Genomic DNA, 13,038 nt, shown 5'->3' on the forward strand with positions numbered 1-13,038 from the left:
GTCTCGCGTACTCGTGTGCATTTGCAGGCGCGTGCTGGTGTGCGAGAGGTGCTCCCCGTCGTGTCGGCCGCGCCACCATGCCATCTGGAGAGGAAATCGAGTGTGAAGTACAGTATAGTTTGGGACCAAGCTCCGTGGCAGCGGCTCAGCAGTTAGTTCATTAGTTCCAAACTTCCAGGGATTAGGAGAGAATCTCTACGGCAGGGAGGCAGGGGGGAGTCAGGGAGGATGGAGGGACCCATGTGGGGAAGAGAGAGGGAGAGAGAGAGAAACACCAGGAGGAATACTGGACCATAGGGCACTGAGAGACAGAGAGGGAACATGAGAGAGAGAGATAAACAATCTTAACCCTGAGGACCCTGAGCGAGGGGAGATGAGCGAGAGAGAGGGACAATGGGAGAACAAGACAGAGAGGGAGAGAGGAGGAGAGAGGACAGGTGTAGCCGTCAGTTCCGCTCCGGGGTTTCAACCTGCCCTCCCTCTTCCTCCACCCCACTGATCATACAGATATGATGATATGTGTAAGAGTGTTAGAGCAGTCAGCCTTGTCTTCCCTCCCCTCTCTCCTCCTCCTCCTGCTCTCCCCTCTGGGTCTGTGGTGACAGTTAGCAAGCTCTGGGTGGCTCATACCCTTTACTCCCTTTTTCTCATCTCCCTGCCTCTTAAGCAGCCAACATTGCTGCCAAGACGGAGTGCAGACATTTTTGGAGTCAAAGCGGCAGGCAATTAAAGCAGGCACTCCTGGATTTCAATTTTCAAGGGGAGGGGGCGGGCTGACCTTCATGGCGTACCTTTTTGTCATGAATATCGTTCCCTGTTTTAAGGTGAAGGTGAGAGATAATGAAAAGAATACATTAATGAACACATAATAGGAGGGTGGTTGTGGGCAGTAGCCCCATTTAAGGCCTATCAACGCATACCCGGTAACTAACCTCGCATTTCACCTAACCCATTGTTGCCGTTGCCAAAACGACGCTTCAGGATGGCATTTAGCAAGCTCACTCTCTGCTTTGCTTTTTCTACCTAGAAAAGAAAAAAGCATGCATTATGAGACCATTGTTCAGGACTGGCATCTTTTGGCAAACACACAGTGCCGACTGTGTGGTCGTCATGGTGAATATAATGGAAGCTACTGTACACACTGTAGTGCAAACACACACTCATAATGTAAAAGCATAATCTCTCATTTATTTATGATTTCCTTGGTTCCAGAACAGATCTCAATGTGATAATAAGGGCAGGAAAGGAGGTACTCTTCCTGACAAGATATTATGGGGGATGTTAAGAAAGCCTCCCACAAATAACTAACCAAGTGCTGCTATTAAGAATCTTTACATTCAATCTATTCAGGGGATTTTTTCCCATAACTACTAAAAGAGCATCATAACTTAACATGAGCCAGATGTCGAAACTTGCAACAAGCCCAAATAAACAGTTTTAAACCGTTCCAGAGACTTAGAGCACAGGTGCTTAAGAGTGACATCACGTTGCACTGACACACCCTGAGGCACAACTCTACATCATTAGAGCAAAGAGAGAAGTAAAACCACTGAAGCAGCAAAATAAAGAATTAAATAAAAGTTAAGTTAAAAGTTGAGCTTAGTTGCTCACTATCTGAATTATTACTGTGGACAGACCAAAAATGTGGGACCATTTTTAACAGACACCAGTTCCTCTCAATGTCCATTTAAACTGTGCCCACAGATTTTAACACCATGCCCACTAGGGTTGCAGTGATATACTGGTTTCAAGGTACACTGTGGTATTAAAACTGACGGCTATCGTACCGTGTACATTCGCTTATATTGCAATATTAACTTCTACCATTAGTTTAACTAAATATATACTTTAAGTTTATATCTAATTTTATGTCTAAGGACGTAACATTTTGTGATATTATAAAATGTTTGTTCAAATTACAAAACCTTCTGTTTTCATTTCTTTCAGGGTAAATGTAACTAACAATAATAACAATAATAATAATAATAAAAATAATAATAATGTAATACCTTATATGGTGATACCTTGAGAAGCACCACAGCAACAGCATCAGTGTCTACTCAGGATGTGTTCAGGTCCAGGAACTACTGCAGCTTGGTCACATCACTTTCAATTCATATTCAGTCCCAACAATTTTTTTATGTACTCAATGCATGTCTTACCCCCCTCTTGCCAGCCTTGTCAAATTGCAAAATGTATCACATCTCTTTTCTCACTTGATATGCATTGTCTCACTAAATAAAATTGAATGAATGAATGAATTAATAAAAAAAGTGTAAAAACACACTTTGGACTGAGGTCACATGTTTGGATGTTAAATTTCTGATGTTAAAATTAATCGACAATGAATAAATCAGATGCGCTGGCTCTTTGTGTACATTTCAATTTCCGTACTCCACATTGTATATCTCTTCACAGGAAGACCCGTAAATAGATTGTAGATGTCTCTAAACACACAATTTTTCCTCAGTGTGGAAAATGCTGACAAATTTAATTTAACTGTTTAGTAGCTAAAGAGGGGCTGTAAATCCTTAGCAAATATCCCCTTTTGTACGTAATAAGAATACAAATAAAGACATGAAATTTATGAAGATTGAAATTTTGAACAACTATAATATAATATTTCTGCTGGCCTAGACACACACACACACACACACACACACATCAAACACACGAACACACACACACACACACAACCCCCATGGATTTCCAATTGCCACAGTGGAGAAAGAAGCTGAGAGTGTGGGAAGTGAAGAAATGGTGCCAGTAGGAAAGGTGCATTTTGTTACTGACTAAATAACTAATTTTTATATTACACAGTACAACCTAGCAGACACATAATAGCTTACAGTATTTTTTCGCACTGTGTCAGACTCTTTTAAAGCTAACATGGACCTATGGTGCCAGAGGTAAGCCTGCAGAGGGACATAGTTCTAATTGTTGAGGGAATAAAACTGCCCTGTAGCTAACGCTATTTCCCACTTTATTTTTAACAGCATATGGGATTAATGCTTTGCTCTACAGGTACAACCCACCAGATAATTGCTAACAGCTAATAATACCTAATGTTTTATGTGAAATGAGTGGGTTGGTGAAAGAAATAAGTGAGTTGGAGCAGGGCACTTTTGTTGAAATAAGATAGAGACATGGGCCTGTCACATGCCGACAGCTCAAGAGTCCTGCATCTTGAGTTGTCCTCGAGCCTGAATGACTGCTTCAGGGCTGCATTCCTCTCTACATTTCCCCTCTAACACATAATAAAGACAGAAGCTCTGACATCCACCAACTCCATCGCAGGGTCACAGTTTTAGCCTGTCAGTCACACAGGCCATCATCTTATTGTCTTTGTCTACTACAGGAACAGCCTCCAGCCATATCAATCATCTTTATTATCATGACTTAAAAACCTTTGTTAGTTAACTTTTTACCCGGGCCCCTTCTTTATCCCACTCTCCAATCACAATTTCATGGGCAGTTCAGCCGGGCCAATGGGGAGGTCATGTGGGCGGGAGGAGAATGCTTTTAACCTGCTGCATCTGGTGCTTTCCCGCTGCTCACCCAGTGGGACATGGTCACCTTGTTTTAAAGGACCCTGATAGGGGGGCACCACTGCCTTTATACCATCATAATGGAGTGAAATGTGCTTGTTTTAAACATCTCCCTTAGGTAGTTTTCCTTTCAGTGATTAAGACCGAGCACCTGTCTGAAGGAGGGAGATGGAATTAAAAATCATTCAAGATCACACAGCTGTGCTTGTGTGTGTTTGTGTGCTCCTTGCCTGACCCTTTCATTCCAAGCTGCATTTCAGTTACAACACGTGCAGCTGTGTGTTTATGTACCTTTTTGCTGAGGGCTACACCATCCTCACAGTCCAAGACAGCGCAGTCGACATCCAGTGAGGATAGTTTCCTCAATTTTCGCTCATCATTGCCAGGGCAGTAGAGAACCGCCCTGCGGGGTATGTAGCGCAGCGAGGGGCCTGCAGAGTGATGGTGAGGACGCCATGCTTCGGTACACAACTGCCAGGCTGCGGGCAGGAGCCAACCGCGCTCCCTGTCAACACAGATATATACATACATTAGCACACAGTGGCCCAAAAACATATACGTGTGTATGCTTCATAAACATACACAACACTCAGAGGTAGCACCATGAAGGCATAAATACATGTCTTTGGTGCATACATTACTCATGAGTACACACAGCATCAATACAGGGCTAAGGGCAATGAATAATTAAAGGTTGTTGCTGCATTCATCTTCATAATACCTACAGATTTATGTTATATATGAGCTTCCAGAAGGAGGCCACTTCCTCCAGACTAGAGCGAAAGTTTGGAAACGTTTCATTTTGGGAGTTCTGTTTGCCCTTCAGCTGTCCATTGAAGTGGATGAGAGACGCTGACCTGTGCTTTGGCTGTCTTTGTTGGGAACAAACTCACCCAAACACTGAGCCACTCATATGCTAATGTCGCCACACTGCTAGGCAGGGCAGAAAGTGAATGAGCAGGGGTGTCAGTAGTGGCTGGAGCTGAGTCATGGAAACTCTACCACTGTAGCTGTGGGATTGTAGTTAATGTCTAAAACAGCCATATTCTGTACCTTTGTTACTACTATGACTGTCACAGGTACAAAACCTAGCTTATAAAATATACTGATTAATTAGCCACACAATGACTAAATGGATAAAAGTACTTAAAAGCACGGGTATTTTATTTTTTGTAAAATAGTAATAGATTTGAGATGTCCTTGAGAACTTTCAGAGCTGTTTGACTGAATTTTTGTTTCTAAAAAGGTAAATAAGCTGAAACATTGAAGGTTAGTACATTATTGCATTGTTGTGTGGCTATTTAAATAATCGCTAAAATCATTTCAAGTAAAGTCCAGTAAACATGTCCAACGTTTGCTGGTTTCTGCCTCTTAACATTTATGATCGTAAAAGAAGAGTTTTGGGGTTTTAGACTGTTGGTTGGTGAAAGAACCAATTTGAAGATGACACCTTAGGCTCTGGGAAATTGCAATGGTCATTTTTCACATTTTTTTTGACATTTTATAAACTGAAAAGCAACAAATCAATCCATTAATCATGAAAGTAATAGGCAGATTAATAGGTAATGAAAAATATCGTTAGCTACAGCCCTTTTGTTGCAAAGGCACAAGAATGAATGCCAGTCATTTTCCTCAGGACGGTTAACTGATGAGGAAAGAATTTGCAAAAAGCAACCCTTTAAATCCTCTGTTATCTTTTGACAGCATGCCCATTACATTTTCATTTTGAGTGCTTCTCTCAAATGTTCTGCAGTGTCTTTGCTCTTCAGAGGATGCTTCTTAAAAGTTTAGAAAAACATGCAAAAACAAAAAGAGCATTTCATTTTCACTGTGTGACTGGGTGCTGCAGCAAAATGTAGGGGATCATTCAGATTTTCCAGCCTAACAACGTAAAAATATAAGTTCTTTACTTAGATTGCCTTGCAGTGAAATGACCGGTTATTGACATGCTCATCATCACATCTCCCACTCATGCACCCTCACATGTGTCACAAACACATGCAGTGACATTGGCTTGTCCCCGCTCCCACCCACACACACAACTATGCGCACTAGTAATCATCATTGCAAACACGTTAATTATTTGTCCCTGAAACAACTGGCCCTAATGAATAGACTACATGTTTAGTATCAGATACAGTATATCTAATTACAGTAAGAAACAGCTTCTCTCTCTGCTAACTCTAGTTGGGTATCAACATCCCTTCAAGGGATCATATTTGTGCATAGTGTTCTTCTTCGCCTAAAGGAAGGCAAGAGAAAGAGAAGAAGGGGAGCAGGGTATTCCTTCTGTTGACAGAGGGGGCTGAATTATTCTCTTTTTCTTGTCGTTTGCTCTCTAAAGGAGCTAAAGTCACTTCAATAGCCACTTAATCCTGTCAACTACGCTTCCACATGCCCTCCAGTCCCAATCAGGCCTAATCTGCACTGAGACGCTGCAGTTGTAGCAGGCAGTTAAAAGCAATATAGGTTGCTTCCAGTATTTAAGTGCTTCCAGGTACATGGAGCCTTATGTGGGAGGGGAATAGTATTCACAAAAGGCTTGGGGAGAAAATATGGCAAAGGTTGGAGGGAGGACTATGCCACACCAACATGCAAATTGCGGACCAATGAAAATAGGTGGAGCTCACAGTTATTTCTGGGACAAAAGGCTACAAGCCCCAAATTGATATGGAAGAGAGGACAAAAAGCATACAGCAAAATTGGACATGGAAAATAGTGGAAAAGAGGACGGAGGTGGGAGTGCTAAATGGTAGGGGGCAAGAGGGGGCTGTTGAGACCTAAATGAAATTAGTCTATTCTGCGCAAAAAAGGCCACACTAAGTGGCCACTTAAAAGGCTAATATATTATAATATAAGGGATGAGAAAAAAAAGATGGTGGCCGTATGTATGTATGGCAAGGAAAAGTGAGACCAGGAGAGGAAGTGTAAGTGCCTTGAAGTTGGCTAGATCAAGACACAGAAGCAGAGGTCAATAACAGACCAAATCAGCATATTCCCTCTCATTTCTTAGAAATTCCACTGTGCTAATTGATTCTGCTCTGTTATAGCTAACAGGCGATGACTATGAGACATGACAAAGAAGGACTATGGCAGTTAAACGCAGCCTGGCATGGAAATAACTGCAAGGGGCAAAAGTCAAAACATGTTCTGTTCTCCTTAAAAAATTAAACAAAAACATGATATGCAGGCCGGCCAACAGGATGCATGAGGTAGGCTTACTAAGTCAGACTGCCAGCCCAGTCGCCAGAATGAAATGTTGGCAGTATGTGCAAATTGTACGTGTCATATGTACAATATTGATAATGCAACATTAAGTTTGATATATCATAAATATCATATCACATTCAGTTTACAAGTGCATTAGCTTAGGGCCCGTGTCCACATCGCGCTTTTCTCGCTTTTTTTTTTTCTTCTATTTAGCATTTATTTGCAATTTTGTATTAATTGATGTATGTAAAATAGCACTTAAATAGTTTATTCTGGTGCAGTTTTTGCATTATTGTTTGACAGCTATTAAATAAAACGTCAGAAGTGGTGGCTAATATTGAACATTTCAATTTTCCCATAAAAACACATAGGAGTTGCTTGTAATGTCTGGCAGCCATAAACATCACAGAAAGATTCAAGCAGAGCTGTGGATCTACACCATCAAATCCACACATCACTTGCATATACGCAATCTGGATATTTTTATTTACACCATCCCACATCTGGTGGACATTTTCCCATTATTAGATCACTATATACTTGTGTTATATATATTTAACAGTCCCCAAAGTACCATATGCACCTACGTTACCTATTTCTTTTCCTCTCCCCTCTTTGCCTTTCTTTTTTACATGAAAGGTTATGATAACACAGGGCTGTGTGGCTAAATTAGCAGCTGTAAAGTGGTGGGACCCGGCCACAGTGACTATGTTTACTGGTCTGAGATCAGAGGTAAGTGTGTGTTAGTGGGTTTATATGGTGCTGGATGGGACTGGTTCTCATTAGCAGAGAGGCAGCAGTAGACCCAGCCCAATGGCATTAAAGGGGGAGGATGGGGGGGCGGAATGTGGTAAGGATGGTGAGCTCTGTGTTAGACAAGACACGGGCCTTCCTCAGGCCCTTACATTAGTTTTGCAGACCCAACAGTGCACAGTATGTCATATTTGGACCTGCTGTCTAACAAGTAATTATCGTCAACAGCCAAAAAAATATTTTTCTTATTAACTTATTTTTGTCTACAGTATATGGCACTCCTCCAGGCCGGCTGAGCAGCATTTTTTCATGCAGATTTGTCGGCCTCCCTTCAACACCAGAGAGTGTCTTGGACAAAGCAGTTCACTGGTACAGAACTATCAACTGATCTTCAGTCCAACAGAATAGCCTCTGATGATCTGACACTCACTGCAAGTGTTTAACTACAATGAGGCCACCTTGAACCACATATCCTTCAACTACACATCTTCACAACTCTCAGACAACTGTCAGTGATGGACACTTTTATCATGTTCAGCGTCTGTTTCATCTGCTTATCTCTACAATCCTGTCATGTAATCCAGACAGGTTCACCAAATATTTCTCAAGGTAACTGGTATGTCAATATGAAATGTCAAACGAGGTAAAGATCTGGGATTTCACACCAATACACGACTGGGTAGGTCTTGCATGTCCAGATTATGCTTCTGACACTTGGGGTTCAAACATATAAAATATAACAGAGATCATCACAGAGTGATTAATCGGTGAATACTTATGATCGAGATTAGTAGATTATTTGATTTGTTGATTGTAAGAAAATTAATCGGCAACTATTTTGATAATCGCTTAATTCTTTCAGTCATTTTTCAAGCAAAAATGTCAAACGTTTGCTTGTTTCAGCTTAAGCTTAAGTGTAACGATTTTTTGTCATGTATGATCGTAAATAAAGAGTCTTTGGATTTCTGACTTTGTTGAACAAAAGAAGCAACCAGTTTGCATCACTTTGCGCTCATTGTGATGAGTATTAGTCAAGTGTAGACTAAACAGTAAATCGATTTATCGTGAAAATAATTGGCAGATTAATTGCTAATGTAAAAAATTGTTTGTTGCAGCCCTACTCTTGTTGGTGATATTGGATGGGATCCTCCAATTTGAGATGATCCTGTCTTTGGAAAAGAGTTGTGAATGTGCCTGAGCAGCAGTGCAGGATGTAATGTATTGTATTTAATGAATTCAGGTGAGGTTACTGAAGAGCCACAAAGTCTGCATGGGGTAGAGGACAGGGTGGGTGGATGGGTTGATGCAGCAAAACCAGAGAATTGGCCATAGGTTTTTTCAACTATGACAGTGGGTGTTCCCTAACCTTAACGAAGTGGTTATTAACAAGACCAAGATTTTGTCTAACCTTAACCAAGTACTTATTTTAACACAAACACATTCTTTCCGTAACCCTAACCAACTCATATTTATGTCTAAAACTAACCAAACCTAAACCAGAACATTTTCACTTTATAAGCAATTTCAAATATGAAACCTTGATTTGTGACGGTTTGTTTCAGATCAGAATTCATAATATCAGTTCATATGTAGAGCTGTTGCAAACATTGTATTTTGTCATTTCATTTTGAGGACTGAAATATTTTGTATGATTCATTTTGTTTTTCATAATCTCCCATTAAAGTTGTTATAATTCAGGAGACATTGATGGTAAAGAGATTGTTGGTCCATTTCATGTTTTAACCCTTGTTTCATGAAGTAGAGCACATCAGTGCTCAATTTTGGGGCTGATGCCGATACTGATTAACAGCCAACGTACACACATTTTTTGCAATGATCCCTCAAATGTGGTTTCAAACACTTGTGATATGTAAGAGAGGCAGGATATTTGACAGTTGAAAGTCTGAAATGACTGAAATAGCCAATTTGACTGAGCATTAAATAATTACCCTGAGCTTCCTTTTTTGCATAATGAGTACATATTGGACAACTAATAACAGCCAAATGATGCTCTAGAATTAAGGGCGTTTTGTTGATTTCTGATCAATTCAATAAGAAGGAAGCCTTTTGTGATGTTTTTTTTTTGTTGACAATGTTCTTGTCTGACAAATGTTTCAATATTGCAGTGGATTTCTGGGGCCTTGTGCATTCCACTTGGGCTTGGCACTTGTATCAGCATGATAATGAATAACATAACTAACTAAATGCCAAATACTAGGCCTCTTCAGCTGCCGCCTGCCACACTTTGTCCAGCAGGAACGGGAAGGGAAAGGGTATTAGATCTTAATAAATATTCAACTTGACATATGATCTATGACATAATATCTGGCCACTGTTGATTGTGGTCTGGCAGTCAATACTGAATTATGAATAGCCTGTTGTAATTGCTTCATTATAATGACATGATGATCACTGTTTCCTGTAACTCTACTGGCCTCCACCTGGCAGCATAATAGCCTAATTCAGGTGGTAATATTCATCCTACCACATGAATTATAGCAGATAACAAGAGGCCCACTCCAAAACAGACCCAGACGACAGCCTCCCTCTCAATATGTAGATTTCCACAATTATCTCCAGCATGGCAGTGCAGGCAGAAGCTGTGTCTAAAATGCACAAAATTAAAGATCTGTGTTTCTACCCCACGATAATCAGCTACTTCTTAATATGCAAACTACATTTTGAGGTCTGTGGTGCTTAAGATTCCAGATTAAATTTGCTGAAAATAAAGATGAATAAAGAGTAGGGAGGAAATCGATGTTCCCGAAGCATAAACAGGCTCTCCGTCTGCAGAAAGCTGTCTGCGGGTGGCAAATAAAATGGTCAAAAAGTCATCAATATTTACCTAGCTTTGTGTCCACCTGCCTGTCTGACACTTTCTTGTTTTTTAGAATGAAAAAGAGAGCTGAAGCATTCCCCACACACGGTCCTCCTCCCAGCATGATGCTGTATGTGTGTGTGTGTTTGTTTTTCACACTGCCTCAGGTCTGAAGACACAATTGGATGGCAGAGAAATGCTGAAAAATTAACCAGAGACACCAAAGACAGGGAAAGGAAAGAATCAAACACTTTTCTTCTACTTTTTCTCTTCTCTGCCCCCTGCTTTCTTTGCTTGCCCTCCAGCAATGTGGAGCTCGGGATGAGCAATCCGTTCCCCCCCCAGATTAGATCAGCTGGGGGCTGCAGAGTTTACTGGGGGCCGGTCTCTCAGACAAAAGAATACTGGACCTAACATTTTGTTGATGATGACTGAATCGACTGTACACGAGTATTGTGTTAATAGACAAACAATTAATTTAAAGTTCCAACAAACACAAGACATTCAATCGCTCTGAGCAGTTAAGATGGCAACACCTCGTTACCATGAGTAGCAACACTTGCTGTTGAAGTGTCACACTGCCATCATAAAAATGAAATACCCCGCTCCTACATGCAGAAGTGATTATGATTTACCCTAAGTCTTCAGCCATTTAACTAAATTTAGCATCTCCTGTTTAAAGAATCCATTTTTTTAACCTCACTTCCTCAAATTATATCATCACTGGACCCACATCTTCCTCTTCTTGCTTTAAAAAGCTAATTCCAGTGACAATGTCCCTCACCATCAACAATACCCCTTGCTCCTCCTCCCATCCTTGTCTTCTCCCCCTTTCTGGTCTCATTACTTTGGGTTTTATGCCTTAATCTACACAATGAGGATGAAGTCATGGCGGTTATCTTCAGCAGCCAATGTCTGCCTACCTGTAATCCTTCTCAAAGTCCCCGGCTTTCTCCCAGCTCACAAATCGGCACACAATGCTTTTATGCAAGGCCTCTGCCGTAATGCCCAGAGACGATGGCCGACTGTTTTCTTTTCCTTTCTCATCCCTCAACATAAAACTAGTTAAATCCCACTCCTCCTCAGAAGAAGGGAGATGTCTTTATCGTGGTCTCAGGACAGGGAAAAGTCAGAATGTAAAGGACGTCAGAGCTATCATTTGCAAGAGTTATAAGGTGGTTTGGATTTGGTTTGGTTTTGATGGAACTGATCTGTTCAGCTATCTTCTCTCTGTCTGTCAGAGACAACTCCATAAATCCATTGAAGTACAGTTTATGGTGTGGATACAGTACAGGCTACATTAATCAGAACAAATGAATAATAAAATGCAACTTTTAATTAGTGCAGAATAATATACTTTAGATGACAGTAAAAAAAAATCAATGAATTCATCATTAAAAGTTAATTGAGAGGGGAGCTTAAAAAGGTCAAGCAAGTCGCTCCATTCGAGGAGGGCATAAGGGGGTTAGCTTTTAACTTAGCATTTTTATTGACTCTGGCAAAACAAAATGAGCGGGCTCTGTAGGATTGTGCACTCTGCATTGGCCATTCAGGCCTTCAGAGCCCCATTGTAGTACTTTGAAGAGAATGAAAGGAAACCCCACTGGTGGAAATGCAGTGGAACAGCCCCACAACAGGCCACAACTGTTCCCTTATGCATGAAAGGCAGGGACATAAAAGACAAGATGGACTTCTGAGGTAGGGCCAAAAACAAAGGCAACAAAAGTGCTGATCACGAGGGGATGACACGACTCGTCTCGGCAGAAGGAGCAGGGAGAAAAGGGGCAGGGGACAATAGCACTCCCGGCCAAATGACATGTTGAAGAATTGAAAAATCCACACAAGAAGTGTCTTCTCAATTCACTAAACCCACAAGAGCTGGGTGACTGTCGGCTGGCCCTGGCCAGCCCGAGGGGGGTGGACTTATAACAGCCCACAGCTTTTCTCTCTCTAACTTTCTTTCCCAAATCTTTCCCTGTTTTGGCAAACAACTTGGCAAGGGCAGAGACGGACTGGGGTGACAGCTTTAGTCTGCACACACCAAACCGAAACCAAACCAAACCTAATCAAAGCGTGGTGGGTTCCGCTCCCGCAGCTTCCGTTTTGATCTGTTGGCTGTCTGTGTGTCTGATCTGTTTCTGTTTGTGTCCTAAACACAATTATGCTACTGCCTAACCTCCATGGAAACAGTCAGACGGACAAAAACATGTTTGCTCTCATTCAAAAAGCATCCTTGTTTTTAGGGACACTATAATGACTGCTGATATTTGAGCCAATGTTTCAGAAGTCATCCTAAAAAATTCTTCGTTAATAGGAACACTTCCTGCCGATTTTCACCCTGTTGGCTTCTAGGCTGGGAACAACTGTGTTTTTTTGTATTTCCCACTGCAGGAAATAAATATATTTTTCAATATGAGAAAGCACAGCTATGACTGTGTTTGTGATACCTTATATGGATGGCTGGGCTTAATTTAAAATCCATCCATGACATTCTGTGCACCCAGGGGAGGAATTTGCGGGAATAGACGGCCATTCAAGAAATCAGCTTCATTTTGCTTACATCAATACATAATTTTGCACACAAACAAATTTCATGTGTTGCATATGGAGAAAAATGCATTTTCTCATAAATAAAAACCTACAGATCCCTCTAAAGTAAGGCCTAAAACTACTTGTTGTTGTGAGCCAAATGCTGAACAGTGCACTCCA

The 13,038-nt window shown here is 41.1% G+C and overlaps 1 protein-coding gene across 1 annotated transcript in view; it reads right to left on the minus strand.

Moving 5' to 3' along the window:
* clybl (citrate lyase beta like) overlaps positions 1-13,038 on the minus strand; it is a 62,947-nt gene that overhangs the window by 24,783 nt on the left and 25,126 nt on the right. The window contains exon 2 of the mRNA XM_073473117.1: positions 3,840-4,053. Within this exon, the coding sequence (XP_073329218.1) occupies positions 3,840-4,053 (214 nt within the window). The remainder of the gene's footprint in view (positions 1-3,839; positions 4,054-13,038) is intronic.

The sequence above is a fragment of the Pagrus major genome, chromosome 9 (genome assembly GCF_040436345.1).
Source record: "Pagrus major chromosome 9, Pma_NU_1.0".
NCBI lineage: Eukaryota > Metazoa > Chordata > Actinopteri > Spariformes > Sparidae > Pagrus > Pagrus major.